Source organism: Haplochromis burtoni, unplaced genomic scaffold (genome assembly GCF_018398535.1).
Source record: "Haplochromis burtoni strain Fernald_Lab_line unplaced genomic scaffold, NCSU_Asbu1 Contig_54, whole genome shotgun sequence".
Taxonomy (NCBI): Eukaryota; Metazoa; Chordata; class Actinopteri; order Cichliformes; family Cichlidae; genus Haplochromis; species Haplochromis burtoni.
The window spans coordinates 641,134-665,427 of record NW_024582415.1 but is presented as its reverse complement, the minus strand read 5'-3'; the positions used below and the strand labels follow the sequence as shown (position 1 = coordinate 665,427).

At 39.4% G+C, this 24,294-nt stretch overlaps 3 protein-coding genes across 4 annotated transcripts in view; 2 read left to right on the top strand and 1 right to left on the bottom strand.

Annotated features, from left to right (window-relative positions):
* Nucleotides 1-19,493, bottom strand: part of pi4kab (phosphatidylinositol 4-kinase, catalytic, alpha b) — a 29,702-nt gene extending 10,209 nt beyond the window's left edge. The window contains exons 1-36 of one of the 2 annotated variants that reach the window (XM_005924415.3): nt 19,313-19,493; nt 17,637-17,753; nt 16,984-17,077; nt 16,587-16,675; nt 16,413-16,485; nt 16,064-16,326; nt 15,832-15,898; nt 14,966-15,114; nt 14,782-14,847; nt 14,570-14,666; nt 14,243-14,434; nt 14,037-14,137; nt 13,789-13,918; nt 12,990-13,119; nt 12,785-12,880; nt 12,477-12,660; nt 10,417-10,520; nt 10,033-10,201; nt 9,890-9,940; nt 6,187-6,295; nt 5,257-5,393; nt 5,031-5,164; nt 4,850-4,932; nt 4,692-4,762; nt 4,475-4,599; nt 4,305-4,386; nt 4,005-4,088; nt 3,221-3,310; nt 2,931-3,050; nt 2,041-2,055; nt 1,803-1,895; nt 1,554-1,710; nt 1,307-1,434; nt 1,061-1,219; nt 570-721; nt 12-119 (exon numbers count right to left, since the gene is read on the bottom strand). In XM_005924415.3, coding sequence (XP_005924477.2) covers nt 12-119; nt 570-721; nt 1,061-1,219; nt 1,307-1,434; nt 1,554-1,710; nt 1,803-1,895; nt 2,041-2,055; nt 2,931-3,050; nt 3,221-3,310; nt 4,005-4,088; nt 4,305-4,386; nt 4,475-4,599; nt 4,692-4,762; nt 4,850-4,932; nt 5,031-5,164; nt 5,257-5,393; nt 6,187-6,295; nt 9,890-9,940; nt 10,033-10,201; nt 10,417-10,520; nt 12,477-12,660; nt 12,785-12,880; nt 12,990-13,119; nt 13,789-13,918; nt 14,037-14,137; nt 14,243-14,434; nt 14,570-14,666; nt 14,782-14,847; nt 14,966-15,114; nt 15,832-15,898; nt 16,064-16,326; nt 16,413-16,485; nt 16,587-16,675; nt 16,984-17,077; nt 17,637-17,753; nt 19,313-19,411 — 4,118 coding nt within the window. In that variant the 5' untranslated portion in view covers nt 19,412-19,493. The remainder of the gene's footprint in view (nt 1-11; nt 120-569; nt 722-1,060; nt 1,220-1,306; nt 1,435-1,553; nt 1,711-1,802; nt 1,896-2,040; nt 2,056-2,930; nt 3,051-3,220; nt 3,311-4,004; nt 4,089-4,304; nt 4,387-4,474; nt 4,600-4,691; nt 4,763-4,849; nt 4,933-5,030; nt 5,165-5,256; nt 5,394-6,186; nt 6,296-9,889; nt 9,941-10,032; nt 10,202-10,416; nt 10,521-12,476; nt 12,661-12,784; nt 12,881-12,989; nt 13,120-13,788; nt 13,919-14,036; nt 14,138-14,242; nt 14,435-14,569; nt 14,667-14,781; nt 14,848-14,965; nt 15,115-15,831; nt 15,899-16,063; nt 16,327-16,412; nt 16,486-16,586; nt 16,676-16,983; nt 17,078-17,636; nt 17,754-19,312) is intronic. The other variant, XM_005924416.3, reaches the window with a different exon arrangement.
* serpind1 (serpin peptidase inhibitor, clade D (heparin cofactor), member 1) lies at nt 6,625-9,449 on the top strand. The gene is made up of 7 exons (XM_005924414.1): nt 6,625-6,735; nt 6,902-7,169; nt 7,428-8,071; nt 8,156-8,304; nt 8,391-8,515; nt 8,659-8,803; nt 8,930-9,449. Exons 2-7 carry the CDS (start codon nt 6,910-6,912, stop codon nt 9,119-9,121), a joined length of 1,515 nt encoding a protein of 504 aa, XP_005924476.1. The 5' UTR covers nt 6,625-6,735; nt 6,902-6,909; the 3' UTR covers nt 9,122-9,449.
* Nucleotides 19,494-19,603: 110 nt separating the features above from the next.
* Nucleotides 19,604-23,602, top strand: snap29 (synaptosome associated protein 29). Its single transcript, XM_005924417.3, has 6 exons — nt 19,604-19,786; nt 21,246-21,482; nt 21,622-21,815; nt 22,142-22,227; nt 22,312-22,416; nt 22,511-23,602. The coding sequence occupies exons 2-6, from the start codon at nt 21,246-21,248 to the stop codon at nt 22,666-22,668; spliced, it is 780 nt and encodes a 259-aa protein (XP_005924479.1). The 5' UTR covers nt 19,604-19,786; the 3' UTR covers nt 22,669-23,602.
* The last annotated feature ends 692 nt before the right edge of the window (nt 23,603-24,294 follow it).

The following is a 24,294-nucleotide window of genomic DNA, read 5'->3' as shown; positions in this document are numbered from 1 at the left end:
AGTTTAATTACCTGAAGTAATCAAAAGCTGTGGAATAGATTTTTTCTCGCAGTACGTTCCTGATGGTAGCATTTGTCACCACATCAGCATGCAGAAGATTAAGACCAAGAGTCAACAGTCTGAAATAAAGCAACAGTTTAGGATTATGCATTTGGCGATGCTGCTTATAGATTAGAATAGAATAGAATAGAATAGAATAGAATAGAATTCAACTTCATTGTTATTGCACATGTTACAAGTACAAGCCAACGAAATGCAGTTTGCATCCATCCAGAAAGTGTTTTAGCAATAATATAGATTTAATACAGAATATAGATCTATTATAGGTATGTTACAACGTACACGGTATGAAGGTGTGTTCTGAGTATACTATAACTATAAGTATGTACAGGCTATAGCCGTAGTGAGTGTACAAGCTATGTACAGGCTATGAATAGGTTATACATGTGGTTAAAAATATGAAAACTATACAGATTGTAGATTACAATTGTCTATTTATACTCGCAATTGTATAACAGTTGTATTTGTAAACAAATACTATGATTGCCACAGTATTTCAAAGTAAACACCTGAATCTTGGTCCAATGGCAGCAATATGTTTGTTTATGCTGCTTTTGGATCCTCCTACATTCAAAGACAGAGATCGCTGTAAAATGGCGGTGAAAATCTCCACTTGGTCAGCACTGGAGTACTTGGCTATCTCGAACCTCTGCACCAGAAACTTGAAGAAAGAAAGAAAAAGAAAATGTTTATGTCTCCAACCTTTACCAGTTTGTAGAAACAAATAAGCTTTGTAGGTGATGAGATCCAAAATTCTTGGGCTGATCGACTCTTCCAGATGTAGCATATTAAAATAGATTTAAAAACTGATCAGTATTGACCTACAATATGCTGGACTCACTCAGCACCGTCTTTAATTAGATATCTATCCATTAAAAGTCAGGACAAGTGATGAAAAACATTCAGCAAAGAAACAGTTCAAAAGCAGCTAGATGGCCACATTACTTTTAAAAATAAACATTAAACAGCAAACAACACAATATTATTCTGTATAACTGACCTCTATCCAGAGGAAGTGAGGCACGACATCAGGAGCACAGGGTGTAGGTTGACTCTCCTCTGAGACAGCCAGAGGGCCAGCCTCGACCTTAGCCTCCAAGAATAAACCCATTTTTAGCTCTACTGTCATCTGCCAAGCTCCTGCCATTTCACGCATGAACTAAGAAGAAACATTAAAGATAATCAACTTAAACTAAACATGCATTCATGTAATTATTTAAACGATTTTAAGAGAAGTGACACATACTGGCACTTCCACCCCATTGTGCGCAGCCAGTAGCCATTCCCAGCAGGCAATGGCAGTTTCCATGCCATGTTCTGTAAACATCTTCAGAGGAGACCAACAAAGATGGTGCAAGAGCAGTGGATCGCAGTCTGAAAGCCAGACATAAAAACAAGAAAATTACTAATGAAAAGTGAACTTTATATAATAAATAATAATTAAATGAATAAATAAATAACAGGCATAATTTAAGAGAAGCAGAGCTGCTCACTTTTGGTAGTTATAAGGAGGGCAGCCATCTTGAACATGGCCTGGGTGAAGGCCTCGGGGTCTTTTTTATCTAGAGCACTGGTCATCTGATGGATCATCAACTTGTTGAGATCCGACTGGCTGTGAGTCGCCTCTGAGAACTGGATCATACCAGCCACCTAGACAGTACATAAAAAAGACAGGAGATAGCATCAGAGAGCAGAAGAGAATAAGAGTAGCTGTGCTTTTAAATATTCCCAGTATAGTTTACCTCTCCTGTGTACCGGTTTCGCAGATTGAGTGACGCCATGAAGTTGGAGTAGTCTTTTTTCACACATGCTGGTCTCTCTGTCAGCTGGGTGGTCTGAAGGGGAAAAAAACACAATGTAACTGCCAAATAACTGCATGGAAACTATGGAAGCATGAGCGACAGCTTTAATGTCACACTTGGATATACTGAGGGTGTCATGCCTGAGGCCTTTTTCTCTGTATTTAGTGATCAGACCAACCTGAGGGAAAGCAGCCTATGGTTGGGCACATGGTGGAGGACAGTACCGGCATAACCAGTAAGCCAAATGGGCAACCAGCCAGCCAGCCAACCAACCCACCAGTCCATTGCAGGTAAGTAACCAGGTAACCAGCAAATCCGTACACAGGCCAAGCAACCAGGTAGGTAGTTCGGTGCAGTTTAATAAAGACAAAATACAACAAATGAAGCAAATGAAAAGACAGATATAGCAGAATGCAGGCCCAAAGAACATATAAGAAATGCCTATCAAGCAAAATAATGTCACACAGACTAGTAAGCATGCACACATGAACATAGACATCTACAAATTGTTTAAAGAGCAACAAAATAAAACACACAAGCTATATGTGCACAACAAAAAAAAATCAACAAGGACCTTTTTCTGAATACAAACAAAAAGCCGACGTCTTTGGCAAAGCTGCTAAATCGCACATGGCATGTTAAAAAGCACTTTATGTTGGACAGCTGTTAATGAGCATTCAATCAACAAACCTGGGAGGTCATTTAGAATTAAACATTCTTAGTTTGCAGTTTGCTCCAAGTACAGTGTGTTACTAAAATGCTCTTGCTCCTGTCATCTACTGTGCTCTAAGAATTCTGACTACACATATCTTTGGTAGAACTGTGTCTTTGCACTAATTTGCATCTAAACTATATATTAAAAAAAATACCGTATTGGTTTAGTGAACGTTATCTTTCTGCAGAATTGCTAAAATGCAGTAGATTCTATCTCACCATCAGTTTGGCTCATTTTGTCTAAATTTATCTTGACATTTAGTTGGGGGTTAAATCCAATATTTACAGTATGATAACTGCGGTGACCAGAAGGATTTGTGTGAAGCCGTGGCTGTAAGTGTATCTGTGACTCACGCCTAGTGTAGTACTCTGTCTGTTGTAGCCTGCAAAGTGAAGTATGCTCTCTGTGGCCATTGCAAGGCCAGTGTGCTGTGACAGTCCTGACACCCAGATCTGATGCTTGTTCAGATATTCCTGCAAGAAAAATCGAAATAGCAGATATGACAAGAATCATTTACAGTCACTTATGCCTTGTTTACTCAAAGTAAACACTCCTTTTCAAAATGCAGAGGTAAAAGTTAATTGCTTGCTTAAAATAAATTAATAGTGGCCATCTATTAAATAAAAACTTAAAAGAAACTAACCTGTAGGTGGGACTTTGTGACCGAAGGAGCCCATTTCATTGCTTCTTTCAGGATCTCACCACAGCGAGCAGCAAAGTCTTTTACTATGCTCTAAAAGGAGTTGGGAAATAAAGGCATAGTGCTACTTTATTAAGAACAAGAGTGGCAATAATATTCAATATTTAGCATTTACTGTTATATTCACATAGATCATTGCAATGCTGTTGTTTATTATATTGGTCTCTTTTGTTTTTGTTGCTTCTTTTCTCTTTTTTCTTTCTCAACAGGTGATCCAGGTGATTGATATGTGTATTTTTTGTCTGTTTGTTTTGTTGGTTTTTGTTTTTTGCCCTTCATCACCGTTCCTCTTCCCCGCTGTTTTTCTTTCCCAACCTCTCTTTCTTTCTCCCTTTTTTCCCCCCTGTCTGTCTGTCCCATGTGTAGCAAGTGAAAATAAAATAAAATAAACAAAAATAAACAAAGGTGAATCAAATAGACCGATACGGCAAGGCCGGGATGGTCCATTTGGTAAAGTAAATCCGCTGGGCATCTTTCTTTGCCTTTAGACAATAATTCTGATGGCAAAAAGAGTGGCGGGCATTCACTGAGTAAAATTAATTCTAGCACAAACCAAATGCCATTTGTTTATTTAATTTCTACATTTTTTAAGAGCCCAAACCTCAGTCCACCATTAAAATACAGTTTACACTTGATATGATAAAAAAGAACTCTCTCCCTACTATTGTTGAAGCCCATACTGTGCTGTCCTCTAGTGGTCAGAAGTGTAATAACAGCCCAAACTCACCTCTCTGGCTTCATATGTGTCAGGAACAGTGATCCTGTATGGGGTGTCGGGAATGTCATAGTATGGCTGGTCCTTATGAATGTCCTAAAGTAAAGGAGAATACATTTTGTTCACATGAAGTCTATATTAGCATCTATTTAAACACTTCCATGAGATCTAACTTAAAACCTCTTTTATTCGACCACAGCACACCGACTTGCTGACTCTGCATTATGTTATCGGTACAGGGACCGAGAACCAGGCACTCAAACAGAGAACCTGGCACTCTGTCTATCACATCAACCCTCTCCTCATACTCACAGCACTTAGTGACAGAGAGAGTGTCTGCAGAATGTCCAACATGGTCTTTAACACACGACCGCTCCAGAGTAGATGAGGGAATCTGGTTCAGATAGAAGGATGTAAAAATACTTAGAAAAAATGATAAGCGAGAAAAAAGCAGACAAGGTAACTAAATGATTTCTACTCACGTCTCAGCCAAACCAGAGAGGTATTTGTCTGCTACTCTGCGGATCCTCTTGTGGGTATGATTAAAGTTCACCAACAAGAATTGGGCATGACGCTCTAATTCTTCTTCGTGTTCTTTGGTCTTTGCCTGAAAACATAAGAAACAAAATGATTTTTTAAAATCTGAGCTTAATTAAATGTTGCAAGCTCCACATATTTTACTATTTAAATACCCCCTACCTTCTCAGCCATCATCTGAAGGAAAACATCAAATACCTTGTCGCCAACACAAATGATGCACTGCATCATGCCTGCAAAAAAGGAAAACTGAGAAAATGGGTTCCATATATTAAAAAGACAACAGGATGATTAAATTGATTCGGGCACAAAGCTCTCACCAGATTTGTCTTTCTGGATGGCTTTGTCTTCAAAGTATCGAAACATGACCTGGAACCTATCAGGATCATTGGATCGCAGCATCCTGAGAGAGATAACAGGAGGAAATTATATTTTTGCACATTTTGACCTCGCTTAAGTGAGAAAAGATAAGGAAATTAAGCTCATGCCAATAGAGCTGACCTCATGTATTCTAATCGGTAGACGGAGAGCAGGTATGTGGACATGGCAAAGTCTAGCTTGTTAATGAGGGCAGACCCTTCAGGAGGTGGGTCAAGGAGATTGCTGATGGTTGCCCGCAGTTCACTCAACTCCGCCTGGAGGAAAAAAAGATTTGAACACCTAAAGATTAATTCTGGTATTCCTTTAATTTAAAAAAAAATAATCAAAACTATTTTGAACACTGTACCGGGGTGACTGTGTCGTTTTTCAGAGCCGAGTTGTACTGTAGCTCAGACCGCAGAGGTTCTCCACTGGGGAAGGTGAGAAGAGGAGACTTGGTAGCAATCTCACACACACCTTCATACCACTCCTCTGGCCAAAGCCCTAAAAAGACAAAATATATTTCAAGAAATACAGAAACATGTTGGTTTGCTGCTGTGAGCCTTTTTCATTCCACATATCAACACAGCTGTGGCAGATGTACCGGGACACAAAAAAAAAAAAAGCTGAATCCATTTTGAACAGAATTTAGAACGTTTCTTTCATTTTTAGATATTACTTAATTTAACATCTATTACTGATCAGTTTCACTGATTTATCCTCAAAGTTTGTGAAACAACTTTTTTTTCAGAATCAGAATCATTATTAATCTCTAAGGAAATTATACACAATCATGTTTAATAATTTTACTGTAAGCCAACAATTTCATTCTAATTTATAGCTGTTAATGCATTTCTTTTAATAACTTCTGACTACAATGTACTACTGACTATGCATCTATTACGGTACCTTTCCCTTCTAGATCTTGTTAAATTCTACTCAGTTCTTCACTCCACATACCCCTGGCTACTGCAGAAGCACCTCCTAGTACTTCTGGTTAGACACTGACACAGACCTATGAATCTTATGTTTATGGTGAATCTTAAAATTAAATTAAGTTTGTGACAATTGATCTATCTTTATATTTTTGGTATAAAATCTTCATGATTATTATATTTCTTGTAATTGTGCTTGTTTAAGTCTAAACCAACAACTACATGATCTATGTTTTATAAATGAAAGCCACAGATGCCTTGAGATTCCAAAACATCAGTGCTGAACAAGGCAAGGAGCCTCATCATGGGAGGAGCTTAACATATGAGCTTAGCATATGAAAATTACTTAATTCTTTGCTTACCTGATCCTTCCACAGCAAAACCCATGACCACTGAGTACAACCAGAAGTCCCTAAACAGCTTCTGGAGGCGGGGCTTGGCCTCTTTGATTGGTGGAAGCCTCCTGGTCAACTATGAGTCAAAAAAGCCAGACAAGACAGATAACAATGATTGATTTAGAGCAATTATCGCTTAAATCAATAATTTTATGCAAAAAGTGAATATAAAAAAAATCCCCCAAAATACTGGTACTTCCTTTGAGTACAAAAGGTTATTACACACTGGATATTATGCATACTAAAAAAGTGTAAGGCTTACAAATAAATTAACAGCTGCAAACAATGTGTTACTGAACTACAGGAGATTTAACTGTTAGTAAAATATATTCTTAACAAGTGAGCAGAATGGTGAAGAGTTAAAGGTTTGAGTCAGTCACAGGACGTTTTGGTCTGTTTGATCTGGTTTATTTGTTCAAGAGAAGCCCACATCAAAGTTCAGTGGTGTATTCAATTCTTTGCTCTTAGTCCTACAAACAGAAGCAACAGAAGACTTTACACCACGACTCAGTAAAGGTAAGACATTACCGTTATTATAGACAAACTGCTGTTATCATTAAAAAAACTAGGTTAAATTTTTCAACAGCAAGCAAATTATTTCACATCTACAGATTTTTCAGCATCTAATTGAATCAAATCTATTTAAAGTGGTTGTGCTAAATATGCATTTCCTCTGCCTCAGCCATTAGGATGTGGGTCATCACTCTCATCTCAGCAGTCTGTCTGCTGGCTAGTCCATCTCGGGCTGGAATCAAAGATCTCAGCTCTCACTTCAGTGACCCCAAACCCGACCCCAGAGGCTTTGAAGCAGATGGCACAGTGGACATAGAGTCCCTACCCTTGGAGTACCACAAGGAAAACACTGTCACTAATGACCTATTTGATGGCTTTGAGGATGAAGATTATATTGATTTCGATAAGATCCTAGCAGCAGGCAGTGATGACTACATGTAAGTATTAGTGATTTTTTTTTTTTTTACTAGGGTGGATTGTTTAAATATGTTTTTGTAAAAATACTTAAAGTGTATATTAACTGAAGTTAGTTTACAACATAAACACTTGTACACTTGTGATATTTTTCTTGGTAGTGTTGATGATGTAACTGTGTATACACATCAACTATGGGACACATGAACAAACCACAATAAACAGTTACTTATTATTCTACTTTTAAATGTTTAGATGATGACTCTAAGCATGTCTTTCAGTGAAGGGGATGAGGTCGATGAGATTGCCACACCAGCCCCCGACATTGACATCTTTGCCGAACCCTCTGACCCAAAGATTCGCCGTGCCAGACTTCTGCGACTGTTCCACGGTCGTTCTCGCCTTCAGCGCCTCAACATGGTGAATGGCCGTTTTGGCTTTAACCTCTATCGAAGTCTTCGAAACAATGTCAACCAAACTGACAACATCCTGCTAGCACCCGCTGGGATCTCCATTGCCATGGGGATGATGTCTTTAGGAGCGAGATCTGAAACCCATGATCAGATCTACAAAGTTCTGGGATTCGCTGAGTTTGTCAACGCCAGTCATCACTATGACAACACAACGGTGCACAAGCTATTCAGGAAGCTGACACACAGGCTCTTCAGGAGGAACTTTGGCTACACATTGCGCTCTGTAAATGACGTCTACGTCAAGAACAGCATCTCTGTGAAAGATACTTTCCGTGCAGAGACAAAGAATTACTATTTTGCAGAGCCTCAGTCAGTGGACTTCAGAGACCCTGCATTTCTGGCTAAGGCAAACCAACGCATACAAAAGCTGACCAAAGGGCTGATTCGGGAACCACTGAAGAGTGTGGACCCAAATATGGTGCTGATGCTACTCAACTACCTGTACTTCAAAGGTGAGAAAAAAAAATATGACATGCTTTCAAAAGACCCCTATGATCTCAACATGGCTATTTGACTTGATTTGTTTGACTAAACAGGAACTTGGGAGCAAAAATTCCCTAAAGAAATGACTCACTATCGCAACTTCAGAGTTAATGAAAAAACAAATGTACGTGTGCCAATGATGACAAACAAGGGAAACTATCTAGCTGCTGCCGATCATGATTTAGACTGTGATGTCCTACAGGTGGGTGGCCAATCTTCAACAAAAATGTTCTCCCAAACAGGGACGTGTAAACCGCACCACAAAAAGATCAAATTTCCTTTTTTCAGCTCCCATACACAGGAAACATCAGCATGCTCATCGCCTTGCCAAGGAAGCTCACTGGCATGAGGTCTTTGGAGCAGGAAATCTCTCCCACGGTTGTCAATAAGTGGCTCAAAAACATGATAAACAGGTCAGCAGCTGAGACATTCAATGTTTTTTAGTAGAGGATCTTTTAAAGCTACTGGTTTATGTGGAAAAGTGGGGAAAAAAAAGTTCAGATATTGTTGCGATTTAAAACGATTCAACTATGACAAACTTCTATGTCCCCTTCAGGACACGTGAGATTGTGCTACCTCGGTTTAAACTGGAGCAAAACTATGACTTGATTGAAAACCTGAAGAAGATGGGCCTCACTGGCATGTTTGAGGAGACTGCCGATTTCTCTGGCATGACCTCTGAAAGAGTTTCCATGAACTGGGTGAGCAACACTAAATCGCTGACAAATAATCTTGATCTGTGATCCATTCAGTCACTTGGACATCTTATTAACAGCACACAATACTTCCTTTCAAAGTAATGTACAGATTCTGATTTCTCTCTGTAGCTGAAGCACCAAGGAATCATCACTGTGAACGAAGAGGGAACAGAAGCTGCTGCTCTGACTCAGGTGGGCTTCATGCCGCTCTCCTCTCAGATTCGCTTCGTCATCGATCACCCCTTCCTCTTCCTGATCTACGAGCACCGCACGAACTGCCTTGTGTTCATGGGCCGGGTGGCCAATCCCTCCCAGAGCTAAACAAAAAGTTGTGTTGCACAGCTAAACTATTCATGACAAGCCTGCTGTCATGAATAGACCGACTAGATTTGGTTGATTCTAGAAGTTGACATCAAGTAAAGAATTTTTCATGCGAGTATAGCCTCTAGCTGAACATTTAAAGTTATATAATTCAAAGCACAGAGTGTCTCTGAATAACTCAATAAATTCTTATCAGTCTGTTAATGTTTTATCTTCTGCAATGACACTAATGTAGAAGCGTGCTCAGAAAACAGAATTATGAAAATGTTCTTACTCTAAGGCTGAAGTGAAACAGTCATTTCTGTGAATAAAGCTTAATCTTGTAAAATTACTTTTTTTTTAACAAGGGGGGGGGTGCTCTAAAAAAGAAAATTTCAACTTTACTATTTAAATATTTAATATGTTAAGACCTAAAACTATTACTATTAATGGAAAGTACTAACTCTAACTAGCACACAAGTGGAGGTCTATATATACACTAAAAAAAATACAAACTGAATGGATTGTATTATAATATTACAGTAGACGCATAATGTTTGGGGGGGCTTAAAGCAGTAGCATTCAGCATTGAACTATAACACCGATGTCTGTACTGCAACTGACTTGGTAAATATTTGTTCATACTGTTAAAACCTAACTAACTAACACTTTGTATTCTCTTGCAAGAACTCAAACATTGATGTAGCTACCTCAGCTAACCTACGTACGGGTATTTTAACACTTACAAAAAGAGCCGTTAAAGGGAAACCCCCTATAATGGCTACTCACCACAGCAATGACTGGAATGAGGACTCCAAGATTTCCAGCACTACTTGATGCCTAGGGTGATAGAGAGAGCTATTAGCATGCCATCAATGTGGCTGTTACCAATTTCCTGTGGTGTTTGGATGTTTATGTCAGGAACCATGTACCTTTAGTGCGGGGCCCTTGTCAGAGGCCCTCTCGCTGGCTCTCTTTCCTTCAAGGCCCAGTTGAACAAACAGTTCTAAAAGGTTCACCAACAGTTCGTCCACAAGCTGCTCCCCCTGCAGGTTGGCTGCAATGTTGGCAAGTGCATTTATCACTGCCAGAGAGCAGTGCCTTGATGGGGAAACAACAGCACAAATGGAGGAAAAAGTTAAACACAGCTGCAGTACATATAGCCATAAATGTAACCAAGATAAACAAGCCTGTAATAACTAATCAGGCAGAAGTATAACATAGAAGTCTAGAACTGTAAGAACAAAGAAGAAGAATTTTTAAACACTGTTGCAGCCGCTGGTCACTCGTTGAAAAATGTGAGAGCAGATGCTGACCTGTAGCCATGATCTCTGTAGTCTTTGGTGGCTGAGTAGACCACTGAACTTGCTTTCACACTGATCTGCTGGAACAGATTCCACACTTCCTGGTAGATGTATTGCTACAAACAAAGAGACAAATAAAGACATGGTTAAAAGCTGGAATGTAAGAACCAGTTTTTAATAGTGGGAGAATGACAAGATAACACGGTGCTGCTTACAAAAGTTACAATTTCCTCAACAATAAACATTAGTGGTAATAAAATGCAAAAGATCTATATCAGTTGGGCATTTTTGGTGAGATCTATTTTCAGTACTTTTTTTTAAATGTTGTTTGTCAGAATGAGGGCGGGCTTTTTCCAGAGCACCCGGTTACACTCCAGTGGAGTGTCATTAGTAAACTTGGAATCCTTTCTTAAAGCTTAAGTGCACTGAAGAAATAAACACCAGCTGACAAGTTTACAATAATTACGATGTGTCAGCATCTTCAGCAAAAGGAGCTTGAATTACCGCCTCTGTATTCCTCTACCACCATATCAAGCTGCAGTTTACATCAGGGTAATCTCAATCGCCACTTCATTAGGTATACTTGTTCAACTTCCTGATAACATAAATATCTAATCAGCCAATCACATGTCAGGAATTCAGTTAACTTAAGCATGTAGACACTGTCAAGATGGCCTGTTGACTGAGCATCAGAAAGGTGATTTAAGTGATTCGAACATGAAAAGGTTGTTAGCGCCAGACAGACTGATCTTGTTTCAGAAACTTCTGATCTACTGGGATTTTCCCCACACAGCCACCTCTAGGGTTTATCGAGAATGGTTGGGGGGGGGAAGAATATATGCAGTGAGCAGCATTGCTCTGGGTGAAAATGTTTTATTCATGCCTGTGGTCAAAGGAGAATGGCCGGACTATTTTGAGCTGACAGGAAGGCAACAGTAATTCAAATAACCACTCTTCACCAACCAACGTATGCTGGAAACATTAAACCAGCACATTAAACCTTGAAGTAGGTGAGCTAAAACAGTAGAAGACCGCACAAGGTGCCATTTCTGTCAGTCACAAAGAGGACACTGAGGCTATAATTGGCACAGGCTAACTAAAGTTGGATACCAGAAGACTAGAAAAATGTTTCCTGATCTAAGGAGTCTCAGTTTCTGTTGTGATATTTGGATGATGTGATCAGAATATGGCACAAACAAAATGAAAGCTTCAGATCCTTCAGTCAGACTGGTGGTGGTGATGGCTTGTATCATAGATGTGCAGCCAACTAATCTTTTAATGGGTCAAAATCTCTGAGTAATGTTTTAAGCACCTTCTTGTATCTTTGCCACAAATAATTAAAGGCAGTTTTGAAGGTAAAAGGGGGACTAACCTGGTACTAGCATGGTGAAACTAATGAACGGGCTGATGAGTTTATATGTACTACACATTTTGTAGGCATTTAAGAGCGTGGGACCAAATATTATGTAAACAGCTCAGTAGCCCATCAAATAATAAGTATGGTCACAATCTCCTTTTCTGTCTGTGGTGTTGAATAAAGCCAAGTAAAGTGTCAAAAGTTGAATATTATAAAGCTGCAAAACAATCTTTGATCTTTTATGTAGAAATATTTACAGCTTAATCATTTTATCCTGACAGACATTGATTTGATATTTTGTGATAATTAGTATATGAATTCCTGAGTTGTCAGTCTTATGTTTAGTCCAAGTGTAAGGTTTGTGCCAATCTTAAAGGAATTCCCTCAAAGCGTTCCTGAGGTATAAATATGAAGGACAGGATGACATCAGGATAGACATACCAACCAAAAACATGTCCAACACCACCGCTGTCGTGGGTTGGCGTAGCAGCACAAAAAGGGTTACTTTTGTTAGTATTTATACTTTTGGTATATTTAAGCAATAGCTATTACCAGAAGCTAGCAGTATTGTTAGGGAACATAGATTTTGTTAGGGCAAGCAGTTCACCTATGGTTTAATTTTTTTAGATAATTATTTACTCCTTTCCCTATATGCCCTGTCCACCATGAAGACATCTAAAAATGGGGAGCAAGTTTCTCTGCAATGTCTACATACATTTCCTGTAATGACCATACAGCCAAGCTGGTCTATGATGAGCACATCCAGCTGTGAAGGAGGCTGGCAGAACTTTTGCTGAAGGATCTGAAGAATGTGCTCCATGACTTTCGGAGTGTCTCTCAGAGCTACTGCAATGTGGCCAAGTGCTCGAATGGTGTGATCTGGAATTAGATGGGCATCCCTGGAAGAAATTAGATTATTTATTTTTAAAGCAGTTCATCAGGGTATCTGTGTCAAGGACTTGGATATCACTTGGGTGATTCTAAAGCCTAAAGTATTTTGTTTTTACTAGAAATGTTGCTCACTTGTCATTCTCCTGTGAAATGTATAGACGGTTTGAAAGACTAGCCAAGAAAGCCTCGACTATGACATTGTCCATTGTCAAACCAGCTTTCAGACATCTGAGAGAGAAAAGGACAAAAATGTAAAAACAGAAAGTTAAAAAAAAAAAAACAGTTGAATTATTTTTTAAATCTCAGAGGAGCAGTGCTAGGTGTGTTTGTATCCAACCTGCAGATGTTGTCAATGGAAATATCTCTGAGCTGTTCGTACATGGAAGGCTGGTCTTTCCTGTTTGACAGTAAGTTGAAGGTGGACTGAGAGTGCTCATTGGTCACATTTATCCTAATTTCTCCTGTGCCTGAAAGAAGTGTATCAGCAGCACAAACACATAAATATTAGCACAAACAGAATACAAGTTATAACACTATGTAAAACCAAGCCAAGTGTAAAATCTAAAGAGCGCATTTTGTAATTTATAAATTAAATGACTTGTCTATAAAAACACAGCACTCTGTGGTCAGGCAAAAATCTATACCCTGAATTACATTTACAACTGTTCTGAGTCTGTAGTCACTCATCAAGGAACATGTCTAGGCACGACAGGCGCTGTTAACAATGACATTGTTATTGATGCATATTTGTCATTGTGCTCTTAGCAATATGACTCATTGATCTTTGCACCAACTGTGCTGTTCTTTGAATAAGATAGATGTGTGCTGGATGCTGTTTTCAAAGTGGCAATTGAAATAATAATTTCACTGTACTTTCACGCAGAAGTTGCAGGTTTACCGCAGCACAGTCATAGGAAACTTTGGTGCTATTAACCCGTGTTCAACTTAGAAAACGTCCTTTCTGTGTGAAGACTTGGAAGAGACTATGGTCTTTAAATTAAACTATATATATTTGCTGTGAAAAAAAATCCTAATTATGCTTCATGGTGTTTTTAGAGCAAAATTCTTATGAGGATAGGAGTTTTGAGTCTTAGCTCAGACGTGGACTTGAAAAAACCATTTTACACAGTAAGCACCTGTGTTGTACTGGCTGTGGTACTTGTAGAGTTTTATAAGAACAGGAGAAGGAACCACCAGGAAATCCTTGAGAGAGGTTGTGGCAGAGTGAGCGACTACTGGAAACCTTTCACACAGGCGACCCAGGCCCTGAAATGAAGTAGAAGACAGTCAGAAAACCATTAAACCAATGCCCAGCACAGAAACAAAATGTCCAGAACCTTCTGTAACACTGTACTTTTCTACATTTGTATTAATATTATTATACCTGTAGGCAACAGATGAGCAGAGGCATATGAGCAATGATGACTTTACTGGAGGTTTTTGACTGCAGTTTCTCTGACAGTTTGGTACACAAATTCTCAGCTCCTGAAGAAAAAAAATATAACAGCATCAGCACCAGCAAACACATCCAGATCCCTCTGATTATGATGTCTGAATACACACTGTTCACTTTCTGCTGCAATCCATTACCTTGTTCATCTTTAACGGCCCACACCATAAGGTCCACGCATGCAGCGTTGGCTTGGCAACGAAGCTTGAGGGGGCTTTGTTCCCCTGGCACCCCTCCAGTGTCATGAAGAACCCTCTGCAGCTCCGACTGACTGCTGCTAAACTGTTCCAGTACAAAATCGTGCACTTCCCGCACAAACGTTGGCTGCAGAGCTTTAAAAACATAAAGAGAGAATGAGTATTTGTAAAATAGTGTTCAGCACAAAATTGGCTGGCAAACAGAACAATAGCAACGGCAGGGCTGCCTGCTGTCAATGCATAATAAATACGCTCTCTTTGTTGTTTTACCTTTCATGTAATATAGTGTGTCCCGCAGCATTTTGAACACACACACATAGAGAGGGTCACTGAAGGTTTTGTAATAGAGGTTGATTCCAGGATTACACTTAACAACAAACAGAGGAGACATTGACAGAACAGATTACTTAACTGATAAGATCCTGTGTCTAACTTTGAATTTACCATTTACAATTCTGCACCGACAGCGGTCATATGCTTACCTCTATGACTTCTGTCATTGTGGCATCCAGAGTTTTCAAAAAGGACTCGGACACAAACTTCTTCACCTGCAAGCCAACATTGCACACAACTACTGTAAAGGCTCAAGATACATATACTGGATAAGAAGCAAAAGTAAAAGATTTAAAGGGTTGTAAGCGGTGTACGGGTAGTAGGCTACTGCACCATGGCAAGGAGCTGTCGGAGCAGATCCACAGGCACCTCCACCTCATTTTCTCCTTCCCCCAGGAAGAGTGGAGATACCGAGAAACTGGAGCTGACTGTAGAGAAATAGTAGTCAGGGTCGACTGTGTTGCTGTCTGGAAAATAGGCACCTGAAATCAGTGGGAGCAGAAGAATTATTAATAAAAACAAGTGGGATGAAATATGACTGTTTCCATTAGATCTCAGTGGGTACTATTTCAATAATATAGAATTCGTTCACTTTGGAAAATAAGGGGTTTTTTGTTGCACATTATTCTACTGAATCTACATTCCATAGCAACAATTAAACCTTTCTGTGTAACAGATTAGGGCTTGTAATACTGCAGATTATAAGTGTAGAATTACTGAAATAAAACACTTTTTGAGTCTGTCCCAGACAGTTTACAAAAAACACATTCCCTGAGTTTGGAATGCAACATAGTTAACAGGAAATCTGTGGAAATACAGCAAATGTTACAAAACTCTTAATCTGACCACAAACAACGACTGAATTGGCATTTCCAAAATTATAGAGTAATACAGGATTGGAAATACTACTTCAGGCATAAAGCAATTAAAGGCCAATCTGGCATAACGTAGCAGCTATAAAACTCGGCATGAACCCAAACAAAAAAAGGCTAACCACAGTTACAATGTTTTTATAGTCTGGCTTATTACAAAGTTACAATATGGGGGATATTGCAGTTCACCCTAACAAACCTAAAAAAAGTGCCCAGTTGTTACATAATGTTGACAGCTGATAATAATAAGCTGAGCTGAATTGCCAGACTAAACTAAAAACTAAGACACAAATATTTTTAAAGTAACTTCTGCTTCTTCAGTTTTACCTTCCAAGTAATGTGGACTAGGAGTTGTAGGAGAGCAGGGTGAGTGGCCTCCTGGATCTGTACTGATCTGTTTGAAAGCACATTACACAACTTTAATGGGTAACGAAACATACCACCATTATCACTGAATAATATGAATTAACAAAGCAAATAAAACTATTATTGCTCTGGATTGTCCCCTAATTATCCTGAACAAGCAAAACACGTCTGGAATCCGGCAACATGTACCGACCTGTGCAGATGAATCTAGGTTGGTCCCGGTGCGTCTGCGCAGAGTATCACTCTGGCACACTGTAAGAAGTGAGGACGGCAGAATAGAACGAAAGTCATTGAAGGATCTGCGCCGTACACCCTCTGTTTCCTCTGTAACGCATCGTGCCTGAGGAGAATCTTTGGGGAACAACTTGGATAACAGAGCTTCATCTGTGTGGCTGTAGCGGCCAAATGCCCGAGTCATGCCAAGCAGGCTGGGAACAATATACTTGCACAGGAAGACTGCAGACAAAAAAAAGAGCAGCGTTAAGGTTCTTTTTTTGTTTTAAAAGCTAAAGTCAGAATGTTTGTTGCATTTCTATCTATACCTTTGTCATGATTATCCGGTGTTTGGCACATATCCTGTAACGCCTGCATGACCTCCATTATAGTGTTCAAGATCTATAGTGAAAACAGTGCAAAAACAGTGAGTTAGCACTTAAATGCAATGCACCCCAACCCTGTGAATAATATAACGATTTATCACCACTTTTTAAACAGACCTCTTGTCTTGAGTCTGGATCCTTCTGAGCCACATCTGACAGAAGAGTCACTAGACAGAAGCTGAAGTTGTCTGCTACGGGTAGAAATTCTGAGGAGCAGAAAGTTACACAGACACAGTTGAATTGAATGCCTCATAAGGTTGAACAAAAGAAAAGAAATAATGATAAGCAGATTTGCCAAAAATGTAAACATCAAAATTAGAGCAACAGAGCGTTATGTTGAACAGAAACAGCAGTTCACAATATGCAATTCAAGTATAAATTAACCCATCTGTCTAGTGTAATATATCTCAACACAGTACAATTAATTAATAAGAATTGCTAGAAATTCTACTGCCACAAGTAAAAGGAGTCTATTGTAAAACTAAAAGCTTCACTATAAGAGGATTCTTCTTACCCTTTCCTTTCTTTCCTGAGCTTTCCTCGATCCATTGGACCCGTGGCAGCCCTCTCAGTAGGCTCAGCAAGTAAGAAACAAGTATGTCTTTGTGCTGCAGGAGTAAAACAAATCATTACACACCACAAACAAGTGCACTCTGCAGCATAAAATCAGCACTTTTGCATGCCTGACAAGCACTGACGGATCAAAACAACGAGGTTATCTCACACAAGAAAATCTGGGTCAAAGAAAGTGTATCACAGCTTTAAAAATAAAAGTAAGGCATCCAGCACTATGCTGTCAGACAGAATGGAAGCTTTCCCAACTGTGTCTAAGTGTGATGAGGTTAGAGGCTTACACGGCTAACTGCATGTCTAATCGCCAGATTAATCAGATTATGAGAATAAGCTTATCACAGGGATACATGTAGTCAGAGGAGAGCACAGGAGCAAACGTGGACTAATAGTTCTAATACAATATTACCATTGCTATACCTGTGAAACAGAGTTTGATAAGCACTTAGGAAAATAGAAAATTAGTATTGTGTCAATATGCAATGCCAATACTTCACTATCAAATGAACTAAACTATGAAATCTTAAATCCACTGTATTACCAGAACAGCTTGAAGTGAAATGAAAACTGCTCAGCTTTTTACTGACATCCACCCACCTGTAAGCCAGATTCCACCAAAAACACAGCCAATGCAATAACAGCATCTCTGCGACGCACATCCAGAGTGAACACACCACGGACTTCCACTGGACACATACATTGCAGCTTCTGAACCTAAAAGGCCAAAAATAAATATTAAAGTAACAGTCCAGGCTGCTAATATTCACACATCAAGCTGATTTATCTCACTTGACAGCCCAGTGTGTTTGTGTCACACAGCATATGCAAACATAACACTACAGGATTAGACAATATGTCAAGTGTTAAAACCTGTTTGTATACTGAAAAACAAGCATGTGTTACCATCCATAAGTCAAAATTTTGGGGTTATTTTCTCAAGTATTAGCCTTAATGACTTGAAATTTCAAGTTATTTTCTAATACGTATAACTTACTAAGGAAAAGTTTTGAGATACCAAAAATTTTAAATTTTAGATAATTACCAAAGATTTGGACTTACAGATGGCAAAATACTTTTTTTCAGTGGCGGAAGCAAACTTCCAGATGTTTCAGAGTGAGTGTGTGGTTCAATGAGAGTAATATTTGTTAGTCTTACACTGTTCAATTAAATTCTACTACACTAATAGAGAGAAATCCCCAACAATCAGACAACCCTCCTATGAGCAAGAAAAAGTAGCAAGAAAAAACTCCCTTTCAACAAAAATAAACCTCAAGAAAAACCAGACTCTGGGAAGGGCAGCCATCTGCCAAGACAGCTTGGGGTGGGGAGTGGGAAACAGGACAAAAGACACTGTGAAGGAGAGCCAAAGATTAATAATAACTAAGGGTTAAAAGTAAAGGGAGATATAAACACAGGGAGAGTGAAAAGAAGAAGAAACAGTGCATCACGAGAAGCCTCCATCACCTTACCCTATTGCAACTAAGGGATGGCTCAGGGTCACCTGATCATCTACCGGAAGACATCTGGAATCTGTACACTTCTATGCACACTGTATAACCCAGCAAGCAAGCAAGATACAAGCATTTATGATATCTGATAAAGTGCCAGGCAGTTTCCTCCCTACAGCTCAAACACACAGTGGAACTGGGCATTACATAACATAACCCATGATAGCCCTTAAAGTTACAACTCTTGGTGACAGCTTTTTGATAATGGCTTCATTTGTTCCCTTCTAACCCTTTACTTTCATTTACAAAATTTACCCATTGTTTTTTTGTTTTTCAAAATTAAAAACCTTTCCTATATTGGTAAGACCCAACTATCAATCTGCAACAGGTTTCCAACTATATAACACATGTAGGCGGATTTTGGTAGCAGTAAAGACAAACAGAGCAGCCTGTGAATGAACTCCTGTCTCAAAGATTTCTCTGTAAACCTGTTTGACTGCAGTGCCGATCAAGCTTGACCGCTCTGTCCGTCCGATGCAGTAACAGGCACCACACAGCGACGCCACTTTCCTCTGCACTGCCCACTTTTCTGATTCAGTGTTTTGGAGACCACTGCTCGCGTTTTAGAGATTTCTAACCACGGAGACTCGCACACAAGCATACGAGCATAACTGTTAAATGTTAGCTTGGTTGTCATGTCGTTGATCAAAATAAGCCACCGCCTGTGCGGAAGCGCAGCTACACCCTGAACAACCCTGCCACTGCTTCTAATTACTAACATGGTTAATTATTGCGTGTTTTTGGAGCTCACGCTTGTTTTCTCACCTTTTCGACCGGTGCGGGGCGGTGAGCGGCTAAAGAGCGGGCCAGCGACAGGACTGTGTTAAAATAAAACCCCCTCGTACCACCTCCCATTACGGACATGTTTACCCCTACATTAAACCAGCGCAATTCATCGCTGAGAGGAAACAAGCGAGCGGGGCTGCCTGGGAGAGCCGCAGTACGGCAACTCAGCAGGGACATTTCTAACAGGGGCTCTTCGTTACCGCAGCAACTCACTCACAAAGGGCTTGAAATAGATCAAATTAAGCAAATGTATGGATTGTAGTTTTATTATTTACATTACAACCTGCGTGGGTTTTTATCAGTGAGTAACCCCAATATCGCCCTGGTGTGCGTTTCCTTTACGCAAGATCAGCTGTCGCGAAAGTGTGTGTGCAACGTCATCAAACGTGATAGGAAGAGTTCAGTCAGCTGATAGAGCAACAACATCGTCTGCCGCGGCTCCTGTGGTCAAAGGTTTGTCTGTTAAGTTAATCGTTACTGTGTCTTTTTTTTATTATTTTACACTTTTAGACAGCATTTGTTCAATAAGAGAAAACTTCCTGTGGTGACTCTTGCGGATGTGGTCGTTTAGTTGACTGGCAGTTAAGCTAACGGTTGACTAGCAGACCAACACCCCGGCGATACATCAAACATTTCTTGACTTGCAATACTGTTTTATTTTTCTCCTCTTAATATAACACAGCAGGTATTGTTGCAGATGATTAATGTGAAATACGTTGACAAACCTAACTCTTGCTCGAATTACTTGTTGGACAACGTTGAAGTTAGCCGAAGCTAACACGCTGGAGCTTTCGTAATCGCACGAGTTCAGACAAGTTTCGAAATGAACAATTAACCTTCTTTTATCAACAAAAACGTACTGTTTTAATAAAACTAATTATTATCTAAATAGCAGATGTATTATGTTACGCATCGTTTAATTATTCAGCTATCCGATCCCAAAATATAATAAATAACGTTTCTTCCCGACGAGGTGCGATCTATCTATCGATCTATCCATTTTCCTCCGCCTATTCAGTTCATGGAATTCAACATGTTGTGCCAAAGAGTCTCCTATGTGTTAGCTCTGCATTTCTCCCTATGACTCCTGAGATAGGTTCCAGTCCACTGTATGACCCTGAATTGGATAACCAGAAGAAAATAGATGGAATGGCTAGATGTGTGTGCAGCTGATCTGCAGATGCCTGTCCTTAACTGAGCCTGGTTCTGCCGGAGGTCTCTTCCAGTAAAAATTGAGGGCAGGGGAGGGGAGGGGGTCCCCTTTGGGTTATCTCTCTACTATTATAGGCTTTACCTTGCAATCCAAAGCACCTTGAGACAACTGTTGCTTTTGCGAATTTAGTTGAAGTCAAGATAAATAACACTCAGACTGTTTGAAGGATTTAATCAGTGAATAAGTGAACTTAAAAGATTATCAAGTGGGAGACAACGTTTAAGAGGTGTAGTTGAGATGGTTTTGATATATGTGCAGAGGAGGGATATTAGATTAATTGGACAAAGCATGTTAAAGATGAAGCTGCCAGGCAAGAGGAAAAACAAGAAGACCATAGAGAAGATTCATAGATACAGCGAAGGAGGACATGCAGAGGGTTGGTGTGGCAGAAGAGGATGCCAGGGAGAGGGTCAGATTGTGGAAGATAATCTGTTTAGGGAACCCCTAAAGGGAGCAGCTGAAAAAAGCCAAAGATCATCAAGACTGGAACCAAATATATTATCTTTTATTAACCTGTTTATAGTTTGATTGTGTTCCAAGAAGTTGTTCCAGTTTTAAGCAATGTAAAATCCATTATTTACAGGTAACAAAAACTCCTTGTTGTGAAGAAAAGCTCATTCTTAAACTGCATGTAACTTGATGCTTGATGCTTATAGTCCTTTAGCTAAAATTACCAAAACATTTGTTTCTGCTCCACAGATGGCCTACCCTAAATCCCACAACCCGTTTGCAGATGATGATGATGAGGAGGATTTCAAGCCTAAAAGTAGGGGGTTTGATGACGAGCCAAGTGACAGTGGGTTGAGTGAAGCAGAGAGGAGGCAGAGATGCCTCCAGCAGGAAGTGATGCGTACAGCGCAGTCTGCTGTGGATAGCAGTTACCGCTCACTTTGCCTCATCTATGAATCGGAGAAGATGGGTGTGGAAACTGCAGAGGTATCTTAAATGAATAAGGTTCACACTACTATACAAAGAATTGACACTGTCTGTGAAAAGGTCATAGTCAACAAAGAGTTATTTTTAAAGGCCCCGTCTTCCCATACCTCATCCTGAATTAGTCTCTTCTTGTCTGCAGGAGCTGATGCGACAGGGTGAGGCTATAAAGAGGGCAGACAAGATGCTGGATAACATGGATCAAGACCTGAAGACCAGTCAAAGGCACATTAACAGTATTAAGAGTGTGTGGGGCGGCCTTGTCAATTATTTTAAGGGAACGCCAGAGACAAAGCCACCACCTGAGCAGCCAAAGGCCTACAAGGCCAGTGAAGGGTAAGTTTGTTTTTATTCTCTGTGTCAGTGAGGTGTGGTAGCATCATCCAGTTTCATTTCTGCATGTTTGAACTCCTAAACAAATCAAGGAGTTCTGTGATTTAGAGGACTTTCAATATATTAAAGATTGATATGCTGTTATGTGTAGGGACAAGTTATCATATTTTACAACAAAGCATGAAAACAGTTACTCTGAATTTGTGTTAAAGTAATGTTCACTTCTTTTAGAAGTTCAGGTAATTCATTTTTATTTTTTACTTTCATGCATACAACTTATTGACCGTCTCTCCCAAAATGTTTGAACAATTCTTATCTGACTTTCTCAGATTACAGACTGCCTTGTCCAGCAGCAGAGAAAATGAAGATAAGTACCAAGCTAGCCACCCCAACCTAAGAAAACTGGATACAGGAGGTAAGTGCTGGAACAAGAACCTCAGCATTACGGTATCTTCCCACCACTTACTGGCTCTCACTATTTCTTACTTCATTGTTTTAGGATTTGGAGCTACTGCATCAATAGATGATGGCTCATCTCAACAGAATGGATACCCTAAGAACAGATACCTGAAGGAGGCTCACCACACTCTTGACAAAAATTTGGGTAGGGAAATGCTGCACTTATTTAGTTACATACCACGTTTCTATATAAAGTTTGTCTGCTGTAATTGAACTGATGTCTTTTGTGAATGTCTTAGATGAGATGTGTGTAGGCTTGGGTAGACTGAAGAATCTTGGGCTTGGTCTGCAGTCTGAAATTGATGCTCAGGACGACTCCATTGATGGTCTGCTAAATAAAGTGGACAAAATGGATACAAAGATCCACAACACAAACCAACAGATGAAAAAACTGTAATAAACACTTGGATTCAACTCAAGGAAACCAAAAACTGACCCCAGATCATCCTCTCACCTGGGCCTCCATTTTTTTTCTCCACCTCCTTCTTTTAAAGGAAAGACTATTCACTGCTTGTTTTGGATGTCACTGTCTGTCTCTTTCTGCACTGGAGTTGTTTATTTTCTCTGTTAAGTTTCTCTCAAACTCTATCTGAATGTATGTAGTTGAACTTTCATTGATTCCATTCTGTTTTTATTGATCACCTTAGGTGTTTCATTGGCTGTTGGTTTGCTCATCATTCGTGCTGAACAAGCAAATTCTGTTACAAATGAGGAAATTAATTTTAATGATTAAATATTCACTTAAAGGAGAGTAACTGGATCATTTTTTTGTGTGACATTCATATGTCAGTGCTAACTGTGATTCCTAGGCCTGCCATGCCACGATTATTAAAAAAAAATAAAAAATACAAGCAAGCAGCTAGCCTAGCTCATGTCACATTTGCCTTATGTGTAATTTGTATGTACAGTAGACTAGCTTTTGAAGCTGTGCCAAGTCCATGTCACCACTGGCACCGCTCACCATGTGAAGCTTCCCTCTGACATTTCTGAAATTTGTTTTTGAAGTTTATTCTTGTTTTTGAAGGATTTGATTAGCCTTATATAAATCCTGTGTACTTATGGTTATTCATTGAATGCTGCATTATTGGACAAATAATGTGAACAAGCTCATGTTAATATAAAAACTGTCACAGAAGGAATATAGCCCTTATACTAATTATTGTTGTATCTTCCATTTCTGACTAAAAGAACCACTTTTTTTAAGTAAAACACAATGCTATTCTACTAAGATGATTAAAAATATGGTTTTATGGTTATAATGTCTTATTTTTGCCATGTTTATCATTTGTTGTAATCAAGTCTGCATAGCCAATAAAGTGTATTGAACAAGTCTGAGATGTCCTGTATATTGTTTGTTACAAGTGAAGCAGGAAGCCCAAAGCACCACAGAGGGGCGCCACATTCCCAGGAATTAATTTCTCTAGATTTTTGGGTAGTATGTGTCTTACTTTTGCATGGGCTGATAGCAAGAGAGAGATTTGGCTTGTTTTTTTGTTTTTCAGATCAAAGAAAGGATTTTGTTAGGAATTTACATACAATTCACAAATATAGTTATTTGTTTCCGTTTTCCTAATTTTGTCATTTGAGGATGTGTGAGAGTTTGTTGTATGGCTGTGTACCACTTGTGTCGTGCTCAGCCGTCTATTCATTATCATTCCTCTGTGTTAGACCAGCTGCTCCTACAGAGGCACCAAGCATTTATTAGGATAACTACTAATTACAGTACATGCATCCTGAAACCACATGCAGGCTATATACAAAGAAACAGAGGTACCAGCTACCCAAGGGCCCCAAGCTGACACTCTGCGCACATGTAGTGCACACATACAAACCAGTAAACAAAGCAAATGGAAGTGCTGGGTAAATGTGGCATCATTAGCACAAGACATGGGGAAGAAATCAAGAAACAAGGCAAGGAAAACACTATGAAACTTTGCAATTAAATGGAATAAATATTTTTGCATGTGCAGGATGAAATGTTGAAACAAAGTTTTATTATCATCAGGGCAATGTCAAATGTGAA